The sequence below is a fragment of the Trypanosoma theileri genome (assembly GCF_002087225.1).
Source record: "Trypanosoma theileri isolate Edinburgh chromosome Unknown TM35_Tth_1_V1, whole genome shotgun sequence".
Taxonomy (NCBI): domain Eukaryota; phylum Euglenozoa; class Kinetoplastea; order Trypanosomatida; family Trypanosomatidae; genus Trypanosoma; species Trypanosoma theileri.
In genome coordinates, this window is record NW_021639843.1 from 418,022 (window position 1) to 431,564 (window position 13,543).

General features: G+C 38.1%; 4 protein-coding genes across 4 annotated transcripts; all 4 read right to left on the reverse strand.

Annotated features, from left to right (window-relative positions):
• Positions 1 to 98: 98 nt before the first annotated feature.
• On the reverse strand, positions 99 to 5,384 carry TM35_000012530 (uncharacterized protein; the record flags this gene model as incomplete). The annotated part of the gene is made up of 1 exon (XM_029020934.1): positions 99 to 5,384. One exon carries the CDS (start codon positions 5,382 to 5,384, stop codon positions 99 to 101), a length of 5,286 nt encoding a protein of 1,761 aa, XP_028887442.1.
• A 1,118-nt stretch (positions 5,385 to 6,502) lies between these two features.
• TM35_000012540 (aminoalcohol phosphotransferase) lies at positions 6,503 to 8,266 on the reverse strand (the record flags this gene model as incomplete). The annotated part of the gene is made up of 1 exon (XM_029020935.1): positions 6,503 to 8,266. One exon carries the CDS (start codon positions 8,264 to 8,266, stop codon positions 6,503 to 6,505), a length of 1,764 nt encoding a protein of 587 aa, XP_028887443.1.
• A 633-nt stretch (positions 8,267 to 8,899) lies between these two features.
• On the reverse strand, positions 8,900 to 10,069 carry TM35_000012550 (uncharacterized protein; the record flags this gene model as incomplete). Its single annotated transcript, XM_029020936.1, has 1 exon — positions 8,900 to 10,069. The coding sequence occupies one exon, from the start codon at positions 10,067 to 10,069 to the stop codon at positions 8,900 to 8,902; it is 1,170 nt and encodes a 389-aa protein (XP_028887444.1).
• Positions 10,070 to 10,756: 687 nt separating this feature from the next.
• TM35_000012560 (uncharacterized protein) lies at positions 10,757 to 13,423 on the reverse strand (the record flags this gene model as incomplete). The annotated part of the gene is made up of 1 exon (XM_029020937.1): positions 10,757 to 13,423. The coding sequence occupies one exon, from the start codon at positions 13,421 to 13,423 to the stop codon at positions 10,757 to 10,759; it is 2,667 nt and encodes an 888-aa protein (XP_028887445.1).
• Between the last annotated feature and the right edge of the window lie 120 nt (positions 13,424 to 13,543).

The window sequence follows — 13,543 nt, forward strand, 5'->3', positions numbered from 1 at the left end:
TTTTTTTTTTTTTTTTACTTTCTTCTTCCCTGTTAACATGTCTATCACTAACTGTGTTCTAAACAAAAAAAATGTCAGATAAATGTAAGAAAAAACATCTACCACCATTGAGGTTGCTGTGGAGATGGCGTAGATTGAACAGGAGGACCTGTAAATATTAATTGCTCATTAGCAAATCCCATCATGCGGGTTGCATCTCTCGCAATGGTAGCAGCCGAAGCAGCAGCCGTTTTTTCTGCTTCTTGAATATTCTCTACTTTCTGTCGCAGTTCTTCCACTGTCCACTGATGCACTTGTTGATGTTGCTCATGTGGTTGTATACTACGTAAGTGACGTAACATTCTTTCACGAAGTTTTGGTTTTTCTGATGAGTTTGTAGAAGACCTCGTACCACCAGAACTAGTGTTAGTAGTAGCTGTAGTAGTAGTAGTAGTTGTTGTTGTATTAGGCATAGGAGATGAATTAAATACCTGCACAGGAGGAGAAGAAGAAGAGGAAGAGTAGAATTGAGTTGTCTCTGTTGTCATGGAAGATAGATTTTCATCACTGTGACGATACGTACGATGTGGATATTTCCTCACAGGAGCACCGTATGATCGTTTCACAAATTGTGGAAATCCATTTTCAGTAATACTACTGGGATGTGTAGAAGAAAGCCAAGAAGAGGAATCATTATTCTGGTCAATATCTAAGAGTAACTGTCGACGTACATCCAGAACAGTAGATGAAGTATTCCCATCATCTTCACCATTAGCCATATTAACAGGTATCTTACCTTCTGCAATATAACTTGCCTCATGTAATCGTTCTAGAAAAGATTTTGGTTCTTGTTTTTCATAAACCGTATTTTTTTCATCATATTCATGCATCCATTCAAATATAAACCTTGTAATAGGATCACGAATTTCAACAGGAGAAGGTACTGGTGGTAATCTAGATTCATTAGGATGTAAATCTACATTACCCACAATTGTAGACTCTTGTAGAATAGGATTAATATTTAATATTTTCTTTTCATTATGTTCCTCCTCTAAATCTTGATCTCTCTGCTTCTGTTGAGATTGCTTCTGTAACAGTGAAAGATTCATTTGATGCCAGTCCCACATCATATACCATGAGGATCGTAAAGTTTCCTCTTGATCGTTTAACATTTGACGTTGAAGTGACTCTTCTTCTTGAAATATTTTTTGTTCCTTTTCTTGTTCCCGTTTTAACTGTTTTTCTCTTTCTTTTTCTTGACTAATGAGAGTTGTTTCTGGTAAAACCTCATTTTTCAATACAGGTGGATTTTGCATTTTTATCGAAGGATGTAAATCACTTTGTACACCACTTGAAGGGATAACACTCGTCGATACAGTACCAACCTCTGTGAGTTGAACTACTCGAGGAATTAAACTTTCTTGTATTGACTGTGAAAGAATAAATGGTTTATCCATCAATGTATTATGGATTCCTGTCCTGACGGGTACATCTAGCACTTCAGAGAAACATAATTCTTCATCGGTATCAGAAAATAACCTTCTGTCTTCACTAGCAATTTCAACTCTCTGTATAGGTTGTTGTTGTTGTAAAGATGTTGATCGCACTTGTGGTTGTAATTGGGACATCGTATCCGTAAGGTGCTGCATCACTGGTGCAACATCAAGAACAATTCGAAGTGTTCCACCTTCAGCAGTCACAACACTACTACTACCAGATCCAGTTAAAGAGAGCACTACACCTGCGTTTGAGGTATTGGAAGGGGGTTGAGGATCCTCTTTTTTAATTACAGACTGTTGTTGTTGTTGTTGTTGTTGTTGTTGTGGTGGTGGTGGTGGTAATTGCTGCTGGAGTGATACTCCTCCTTGTGGTGGTCCAGTAACTATTTCATTCGACCAAAGTGGATCTTTCGTGGTAGAGACAACTTCTCGTACCCATACTGGATTGTCTTCAATTCTAGAAACTTCTTCTAACAAGATTTCCACAGTTTCGTCAGATTGGAGGTTCGTTTTTGCAACTGTTTCCACCCTTTGCTCCTTTTCTTCTTCTTTTTCCTTTATTATGCTTGTTTTGGCTTTATTTTCTTCTTCATCCGTTTTTAAAATGGACTGCATAATGGCTTCTTCTATACAACGTAAAACTGTTTCATCTAATGATAATTCTTCATTAATAATATTACCACCAGTACCAGATGTTGATGTTATATCCACTCGTTCTACAAGCATAATCTCAGGTGCATCTTGTACTTCCCCTAATTGATCTTCCTCACCTCCTTTTTTCAACTTCATTTTGCTTGTAGTCATAGAACGTAATTCACTTCTTACCAACTCACTCTCTAATTCTCGGAGTAAATCAGAAAATAAACTCTGTTCCGCAGCATCTCCAATAATAGAGTGAATCGTCTCATTGGCAATGAGATCTGCTATTCGTTCCTCTTGTCGTGTATAATCCTCACCATCGATCTGTTCGTATAAATGTGGGGGAGCTTCACCAAGTTTTTGAACTCTTGGAGGTAATGAAAGGGCCTTTAGGCGTTCCAAACGACGTCTTGCTTCCAATCGTGTTTGCGCTTCGACCGCACGCAGTTTCGCCCGACGACGTGGTGTTAAATTACCATACTCTTGACCAAAGTAATACATATCACAGGCACGAGAAGGTTCTGTAGAACTTTCCTTCTGAACTACAGGAGATGGAATATAGCGAGAAGCGTCATAAGCATATTCTAAACTTCGTCGTTTCTCAGATTCCTCAGGTGTTAATTGGTCTGATAGTAACACCACCTCCCGCAGAAATAACGCCTGTGCTGCTGTAACGGCCCGTTGGTTTTGCCACTTGTCACCATAATGTGAGCGTGCGAGAGGTGGAGGAGGTGGTGATAGTGAAGAGGTGGAAGAGGAAGAGAGAATACTCTCTGCGGTGGTCTGAAATTTTCGTGGAGAAGCAGTTTGAGCATCCTCAACGGCAAAAGCGTATGAAGTTACATCTTTACTTTCAGCAGACTCAACAGGATGAGAATTTAACTGAGTACTCTGATTTTCAGTTTTTGAGATATTTTTAGTTATTCCTCTTGTACTTCTCACTTGACGCTTAGCGGAAGAATCACGAGGCAAACGCTGTGTTTGTCGCGTTGTAGAACGTCGTCTCCCTACTGGCGACTGCGTTGATGACATGATTTTCTTTCGTCCAGTAAATACACGAGCACCACCTTCAGTCTCACTATAGATCAATTGAGTTGTATTCATTCTGTTTTTTTCAAGCGCTACAGAACTATCATTTACAAAATCCTGCACTTCATTTTTCGCTTCTTTTTCTTCATTTTCTTCTTCTTCTTCTTTGGGTAACACAACACGAAACGGTCCCTTTACGGGAGGTCGTTTTGCTTTACTATTCTTTATCTTGTCTGATGAATCTTTTTCTTTTTCTTCTTCCTCTTCTTCTCCTTTCTTGTTTTCCTTTACTTGTTGTAAACCACCTTGTTTTTTCATTTTTTGCTTTACAGTTCGTTTTAGTTCTCTTTGAGAATATGGGTGGTGACCTTGTGCTATCAAAGCTGCGGTAATATTTTCCTTATTACCAATAGCACTAACAGGCATACTCTTGCCTAATAACTTTTCAAGTTCCTTCTGCTGTTGCAGATCAGTCACATGTTGCCAACGTCTATGCCTTTGTTCTTGACTCACTAAAGCACGTTTAATCTCCTCCGTATTTTCCCTCTGTTGCTGTACGGTACTATATCGTAGTGACTCCATCGCTGCATGTTTCTCTCTAGTGAAGGCATCCTTTTGTTTCTGCATTAAGTCCATCCATGCATGCCGTTCATCCCGTAGAATACGTTCATACTGACGGTGTAAACGCCGCAACTCATCTTGCATATAATGAGGAGGAGGATGAGGATATGGAGCCTGTGGTACTGCCTGTGCTGGTGGGCGATTGTTAGTTATTGTAATGACCGGCGGCAATGGTCGTGTGGGATCTCGCTGGGGAGTCTGCATTGGCCGAGGTTCACTCCTCTCAAGTGTAGAGAGAATAGGAGCAGTAGAGAGAATGGGGGTTGGCCGCTGAGGCCGCTGGAGATTCGCCTCTTGGGCCACCGCTAGCCGTTCAATCATTCGCCGTTGTTCCTGCAGCTCCGTACGCAACTCTTGTGCTAACCCATCATCATCATCATTATCATCATGATCATGACGATGATGAGTATTATTATTATTATTACTATTAGTAGTAGTAGTAGTAGTAGTAGTAGGGGTGGTAGTAGGAGTAGTGGTAGGAATATTGTTATGCTCATCATCAGTGGGAAGTCGCCAACCCACTACCGGACGGGCACGAGTTGAAACTTCAGTGTGTTTGGTTTCTCTTGTTGTTATGGTAGCGGTTTTAGTTTCATTGGCCATTTTGGTAGGAGATCTTTTATCCTCTCTGACTGGAGATTTCATATGTCTAGTTACAAGAAGCTGCTGATGTTGTTGCTGTTGCTCATCTTTGCAACGTTGTACACATGCCAGCACATCAGGACGATTGGAATGAATACTGTACTGTAAGAGTCGCAAAGCCTCCTGCAGACTGGCAGCATCAGGCAAAATCTCATGAAGAGTGGTACTACACACATCAGTCTTCTCTTCTTCTCTATGGTTTAGTAAGAATAAATCCGTACCACTCAACATTTCTGTAGGATACAACAATGGCGCTACATACCGTTCTGGATCAAATTCTGATTCCCCACAAGAAGATCTAGTTTCTTCACTCCCAGATGACTCCTTTCCTTCATATACACCTACTGAAGAACTTCGATGCAAACGTTCTTCTCGTTGTCTACTTCGTGCTCGCTTCAAGCGATCTTCCAGTTTTGTAAGGTCTTCCATAATAGTTTCATGAGTTTCAGAGCAAAGTTCACCATTATTTCCGAGAGAAATATGTTGTCCACTCAAAAAGGTTTCACCCATATGGGGTGAAGCAGCAGCTTCCTCTAATTGAGACTCTCGCTGTGCTTCTAACCAGATACTTTCTATTTGACATGGATCTGTGTGTAAGGGTTTACCTACATACTCCTCTCTAGCCTCACGGAGAGAAGCTTTTGTAGCGGACTCCCCTCTTAATTTCGTTGCACTTCTTTCATCATACTCTATACGTATATTATCTATATCACGATTACCACAACGGCCATCATCATTATCATTATCATCATCATCAGAAAGAACTAAACCACTATCTGTATACAACGGTGTTTCCACCTCCAACATCATTTCAAGTCGCTGAAACTCCTGCAGAGTCTCTCGCCTAGATGGGGCAGATGCATCAAAAGATGTACCTGGAACGAATCCAGGAAATGATGTAGCAGCACTATTTAAATTAGAACGCTGAGAAAGAATTCTTGGCCTCTCTGTGCGAATAGGTACAGTCTGAGACATTAACTTAGCTTCCAATAAACTTTAATAATTCTCCTCTTTTCTTTTTTTTTTTTTTACTTACACTCTGATAGGGAAATACTTTCTATAGGTCCCCCCTCCTTTTTTCTTTTCTTCTATAAAAATAAAAAATGAATATATACCCAGAACGTTAAATAAGAGAATGCCCCAAAATATGGAGGTGTGTGAGGAGGGAGGGAGGGAAGAGGGACTTTAATCCCTCCTCTTTTGTTTGTTGTTGCTCCCCCTGCAGGGCGTCACACTTTATTAAGCAAAAAAAAAGAGAAAAACAAGAAGAAGAATAGATAAAGAAATCAAGAAGATTCTTTCCAATGAAGCAAGACTACATTTACAAGTACACTCGTAAAATAATAAGAAAAAAGAAAAAAAAAAAAAACCATAATAATTACTATTATATATATTAAGAGAAAGACAGAGGGATAGAGATGGATAAAATATTTAGAAAAACAGAGGAAAAGTTACTTGTATATATGGCACATATAAAGATAAGAAACAAGGAGGGATGCGTGCCAATAAAAAATTCATTTACAACACAACTTTCCATGTTGAAACAATAACAACAACAAAAAAAATGATAATGTTTTTCTGCTACCAGTAAAACACCATTACAATTCTTGCGTTTCGCAGGAGATTGCATGGGTGAGTGCACTACATTAAAGCGTATCAAACACTCCAAAAATCTGATAAACATAGAATTTAACCGTAATTTGTTCAGTCACCACACAATGGACGAAACCAAACCACACATTTACCACATACATACATAAATATATATATATATAGTTTTATTACAAATAAAACCATTTATACCTCGTGGCATGCTTTAATATATATATATATATATATTTTTCTTGATTCTTCTTCCCTAACCTTCTATACCAACACTACACAACACCAGAAATAACCACAGAGATACAGGCAGAGAAACTACTTTTTTTTTTTTCTTTTATTTATTCCTTCATTTTTTTCTTTTTTTTGTATTTTAAACATACCTTAGTTGTTTCTAATATCATAGACGTGATACATAATAGAATCATAAATAAAAATACCTTCTTTGTATGGTATTTTCCTTTTCTTTTTTTCTAAATATTTTTACATTTTTATTCTTTTTTCCCCTTTTTACGTTCCTCTGCTATTTGTTTCAATAGCATTTCTTGTTTCAATTTAGGCACTTTGAAAACTGGAACCCCCAGCGCATCAGCTGTTTCGCGTACAACGCCATAAACTAAGTGAACGAAACTAACTAAACTCAAGAGAAAAAGTCCCCAAATTACGTATTCTTCATTAGGTAAATCATCCCATACACTGTTAGCGGATAAAAACCAGAAAGATGTACTTTGAAGTTTATAATTTCTCATCCAATTAACCATATTTCGGTAAAATGTTAGAGTCATGTGAGCACCCAAAAATAAAAAAGGCCATAATGTTCGACGAAGTGGATGGAATTCAATACCACAAACATGTGCTATCATTAAATGAATATCAGATTTTGTGTAGAGTAATCCAATAGTCCAAGAGAACATACGTGGATGTTTTTGAAATATATTATTAGGGGAAGAAAGAAACCATAAGGTTGCAAAAAGTGTTAATGTAATAAGAGGTAATAAACGTGTAAGTGCGTGAATAAAAGGCATTTTTCGAGACATCCATCCTGATTCTATCTTGCCATGAGCACTAGGTTTATGTACAGCTTTATACACTCGTATAAAGTTAGCTACACAAGTAATAAATGACATTGATAAAAAGAGAAAAACTCCAATGGTATTATACCGAAGTCGTATACTATGAAAATCCATTTTATCATAAAGACTAAGAACAAAATTTTGTAGTATACTGTGTCCAACGTAATCATCACCTTTTAAACTATCCGGTGCGATATAAGGAGTTGGTATATTGGAAATATATGCCTCATCACAGGTGAGTCCAAATAATGCCGAAAAGGCAGATTTAGTACTAGTACTAGTACTAGCAGTAGTCGTAGTAGTATCTGAAGGAACTGAAGCAGAAACAAAAGAGGAATACGTACGAAAGAAAGTACCAGAAATCCATGGACAAACGGTATGAAGTACTTTTTTTTCAATAGCTACTGCAGCAAGTGGGGGAGATTGTTTTAATACCTCTGGTACCCATAACTGTGGTAGGGTTACACCATTAATATACCACCACTGTGGACCTCCCATCAATACCGTAACTATATAAATACCCACACCAATCATAACTCCTTCATTTGCACCATTTATTACAGGTATTACAAGTTCACCAAGATAATATTCTTCCCAAGTGTTCATAAAAAAAGGTATCACAATAGATAAAAGAAGGGCAAATGTCTTCCATGTAGGTCCCATCATTGTAGTTGCTGCTATAGAAAGTGATGCGATTATGCAATTAAATGCATCACAACCATGATCTACAATTAATCCTAATGGTGAGGCAGTAAAAGTACGACGGGCTTGATGTCCATCAAGGTTGTCAAGAATAGGATATAAAAAAAGAGCGAAAGCTGCAAACATAAATACAAACATTGGAGGTGGTTGAAATTCTTCTGTAAACACCTGTGTACTCATATTTTCTCCATTAGAAACAGAATCCGTAACACTAACAGTTTGCTTTACTGTCAAATCAGGCATATAAACAGCAATCAATATGTGTGCACAAGTTACAAGGGCAAGAGCTGCAACACTAATAACATTTGCTGATAGCCATACTGGCAAATAGGTTACTAGACGCACACACAAAGGACGAAACACATACCTGTACAACAGACTCTTATCAGTACCACGATAGACATACGCACTTAATCGTTCCCGAGCATTTTCGGGAAGATAAGAACCACCAAAGGGCACATCTGCATTATAGGAAGACATTTCTCTTCTCTTCTAATATTTTTTCTCCCCCTTCTTCTTCTGTTTTATTATTATTATTATTATTATTATTTTTGTTTTACCCTTTAACGATTTGTGAAATGAAAATAAAAAAGAAACAAGAAAAAAAACAGTATATATATATTTTTTCTCTTTATTGTAATTGTATATTTGCAGTGTTTATTTCCGTATTATTATTTTTTTCTTTGGTTTCGAGATAACTCTCTTTTTTCCATTTGATATATACTTTTTACTAAACATTTCTCAAATTTATTTTCACTTTCACACGCACGACAATTATACTTCACTCCAGTTTCTCCACAGGAGTTTCTTATTTTTCTTCTCCTTTCGTACTTGTGTCTAACCGTCCAGCTTACGTTTCATGAGGTTGAGCATGAAAAAATGAAGAAAACGACCTCTCCAAATATATATGTATACATATTTAGAAGGAAAAAAAAAAAATAAATAAATAAAGACTAAACAAATAATAATAATAAAAAAAAAAAAAAAAACACACCGGAAACCAAGCAGCAATAAAGAAAAAAAAGGGGCACTCAATAAGACACAAGAAAAAGAATACCCCGTTACTGATCTCTACAATGTGTCTCCCTCCCCCTCACCCGGTGAAAACCACTTTTAGCGATCAAGAAACCACTTTTCCCAAAAACCACGACTTGTATCCCGAGCAGCGAGTTCAAACACTTCAATGTGATGAATCGCCGCATCCTTTTCGCGTGTTGTTTCTTTGTGGCGGCGACACAATGGCTCATCATACCGCACAAGAAGCGAAAGCGGTTCCTCCCCACTAATAGTACTATTATTATTATTATTATTACTATTATGAGTAGAACTAGTAGTAGTAGTAGTAGTCTCCGTGGAGTTGAGAGTCACACTAAGGGTTTCTAATGACGGTAATCGACTATCCACACGATGGGACTCGGGGGCACACGACAAACGATGTTCCACCCAACGTCCCTGATGTACAGGCGTGCGTTCAAGAATAAAGTTTCCATGCTGCTGTAAAATAGGATCAATCGTTACCGCAAAGGATCTGGGAGTTTTGCCAATATCACCTAGTTTTATACAATGTACAAGATGTCGATTATCACCACGGGCATCAAAGCGAAAAACCCCAAAAGCATCACGTTCTAAAAGTAAACACTCCTTTACAAATTCTTCAACAGGTGAATCACACGACTCCAGTCGCTCACCTGTTTCCTCATTTCGATGTAATGCCTCAAATCTTAACATCACATCCACTAATAACGGATCCGTACGGACATCAGAAGCGATAAGTGTTCGAAGAAGTGCGGCGGCTCCTTCTTCTGGTTGGCTTGAAATAGCCATTAGTTGAGCATAATATCCACATGCGGCTCGTAATTCATATGCAAGTAATCGCATCAATGGGTCTCTTTTAATAGCTGTGTAGAGATAACCTTCCTCTTGATGTTGACAATTATCTGAATGAAATTCAGCCTGAATCAGTACACGACGTGCCTCATTTTCTGCCTCTTCAAAGAGAGCTCGAATATCACGTTGTGGGGTTTGTCCTTCCAACATACGTTGAAAGCCCTCTGCGAGAAGCATACGTGGAAGTGCGGGTAATGGAACAGTTTCAAGTGCTCTTAATAAACGATGAATAAGATGTTCTTGATGAATAAATGCATGGCGGTAAAGTGTTGCCATGGAACCCGCACCTTGTACGCGCAGTGGAATCACATGCCGAAGAAAACTTCGTTCCACTTCCAACATCGCATTACCCACGGAGGAAGCCGCAGTAGAAGATATATGCATTGATGATGTCATTATAATTGAGGAATAATTTACACAAGAAGGAATGTCAATTACAAGAAACAACTCCTACCGGCTTCTTATTGACTGTTGTTATGTAAAATAATTGTCATAATGGAAATAGAAAAAAAAAAATAAAAAAAAGAAGAAGAAAGAAAATGAGCAAAAAAAAAGGAAAAACAAAACAAAAATAAAAAGATTCATGATACGGAAAAGCACATGGTGAAGGGGTACGAGAAAGAAAATAGAAAAAAAAAGGGAAAAGAAAACTACCATTAACTGTTTCTTTCTCTCCATATATGTTTTCTTTAAAATAGAGAGAAATATTAAAGAAAACCTCTTAGGTGAGTAGAGTTAGTTTACTTTTTTTAATGCCTTTTTTTTTTATGTGTGTATGTGTATGTGTATTATCCTTCTCTTCTTTACTTTTTTTTTTTTTTTAAACGCGTTATAAATAGCATAAGTATTAGCTATTTCATCAACCATCCAACCAACCACTAAAAAAAAGTCGCCACTTTTCTCAAGAAATGCATCTATCAACTTCACTAAAAATCCATAAAAAAAAAAGCATGTACCACTTTCTTTCGTTGTATTCTTCTTATTCTTAGGCATCACACTTATTGGTGATGCACACATACACACACAAACATTCACTCTCCTTTATATATATATATATATATATATATATATATATATATATTTTTAACTACGCTTGGTATTTCTCAAATTAGCCTTGCGACCTCTTCCCTTGATCTTACGTGGACCACGCTTGATGTATCCTGGTACCTTTGCCGAAGCATCAATCGGCTTATAGTTACGATCAAAGCGTGATTTATTAAATGCCTTCACCAATGCCTTCTTTCGTGCTCGTGAAGGTAAATCTTTTCCGGGCTTTCCACCACTCTTGCGTTTGGCCCCTGTGAGGAGTGCGCGATCCTTTGCCTTGCGATCATCATCCGAGTCATCACCGTCGTTGTCGTGATCACTATCATCATCAAAGCGCATCTTGACTTGATCGGCCACTCCTGCGGTACGACGTGTGACGAGATTCCCAACCACACGGAAAGCCTCTGGGTGTTGCATGAGAAACTCCATAAGACTCACACCAAGAGTACCATCAAATCGAGCATTAAAGCGGAACCATTTACCGATAAGATTACCAACATCACCAATGTACATTGGTCGTGGTACTCGTGGCATGGCCATAAGGATTTCATCTACAGCTTGACGCTGCAATCGTTCCACTTCACGTTGTCGTTTACCTGTGAGAGGTAAATCTACCCATGAGAGTTGAACGGGTTCCTCCACAACCGCCGTACGAACGGCTTGACCACGAAGAAGTACTGTACGACTTACAGGTTTTTGTGGTATCTGACGACCAGAAAGTGTTTTTATTTGTTTTTTCTTGTTTCCCTCTTCCTCTGATGTCGATGATGTTGTCGTTTCATCCTTCTGAAGTAGAAAACAATTTGAAAGAAATGTCTCTAAAGGACCAACTTCTCCTGCTAGCGTTATAGACCACAAGGTACGATGGTCTACTTCCTCTACACTAAGAGAGTAACTGGCAACCATATCATACAAGAAATGCATTAATACAACCAAATAATTGGCAAAAGCAGGATCAAGTTTCGTTCCATATCGATTACGCAAACGTAGTACAATATCATTACGTTTTTGATCTGCACTCTTTAGGGCTTCAGGACCAGAAAGAATTTTTTTAACACCCCATGCTGCTCCTAATAGATCCATAATAGCAGGAGATGCATAGGGATATAAATAGCACATAGTAGCCTGAAGTTGAATGTTAGGTAATTTTTCATAATAGTTAAAGAGACGATTTTTCTCCATTGCAGAGGGTAAAGAAGATATAGTAGAGTTACCCTGAGTACCACTAGATGTAACTATTTTTCCTGTTTTATCTTTAATTTCTTTTTGATGCTTTTCTTTCTGTTGTTGTTGTTGTTGTTGTTGATCATCTTCATCTGAAGTTGTAATAGGCGGAAGCATACGAACAACTCTTGAAATAGCCCGTAATGCCATTTCTTTTAATGTACCACCTTGTGGACCTTTAAAACGAGAGGAATGATCTACAAGACATCTCAATATATAGGCCAACATATGATGAGCATGTGCCACACTCGCAGCTCCAAGAGTTAAGAGAAAACTGTTAAAGAGAATTTCCTCAAAAACACCTCGTCGTGAACTGTAGAGTCGAACAAGATGTTGAAGTGCATTGGGAAAATCTCCACGGGCAAGGAATGTAGAGACCTCATTATCAAATCGAAGAGTTTTTAAAGTATTTACCTCTCCAATATTCTCAGTGGGTAAGGAAGAAGAATGAGCAAGAGTGGCATCAGCATTAGTATCAACATTATCCACAGGAGGAAGAATGACTGAATTAAATAAATTATGCAATTCAGCAGGAGTCTCTTTTAATGGGATAACATGATGAGAAATTTCTTCTTCTTCACACCAAGTATCATCTGTTGTATTGATAGACTTACCCCTATAAACAAAAAAGAGAGCACGAGTTTGAACAGACTGAAAGTCTGCAGCTTCTGTAACTCCTGGTAAAGTTACCAATAAACTTTCTTCTTGAAGCCAAGCGGATGCTGATCCATTAGAGACACATCTTACAATAGATTCTGTCGTAATAACAATTCGTCCATTTCCAGAAAAATGTGATCTTGGGTTTATCGACAAATCTTCTTTTTCTTCACTTAGAACAAGTCGCATCAATCCTGCTAGACCTGTACAACGCAGTGCCCATGCCATTGCAGAAGCTTCCAGTGGTCCACTTGTTATAACTAACACCTGAAATGAAGATTTATTATGATTTTTCTGATATTCAAGTTCTGTAGCTATATGATGTGCAGCAGCTACAACAGCGGACCAGAAAGAAATACGATGATCTAATGATGATCCCCCAATTACAGCACGAGCAATACCAATTGGCAGAGATGGTTCCACTGTTGCTATTTTATCAGAAACTCGTGGAAGTACAGACCATGGTACCACAACAGACATTTTTACCTTATCATTTACATCCTCTTTTGGTTCACTATTTTCTTCATCTTTCTTCTTCAGTTTACGTTTTTTCTTTTTATCAGCATCTGTAGATTTTGTTTCTCCTGCTGCGCGTTTACGACCATTGGTAGACTCTTCTATAGCTGTAGATTGTGCTTGCTCCTTTACCCGCACTACACCACTCTTGTGAAAGGTGCCACGGTGATTTAACCAGTTCTTCGCGAAACACTCTTGACTGCAGAAGAACCCACGTGAAGTGATAGCTTCTGCCTGACAGAGAGGACACTGAAACGATGAAGCGGGATTACTACAACCATCGCATGTATGCTGCTCGGATGACATGTTTAATTTACAATAACCTTTTATTCGTTGTTGTTGTTATTATTACTGTTACTGTTTATTTATTTTTTTCTTTTCTTTTTTCTTTCTTTCCAAGACTTTATACGTGGGTGACACTCTCTC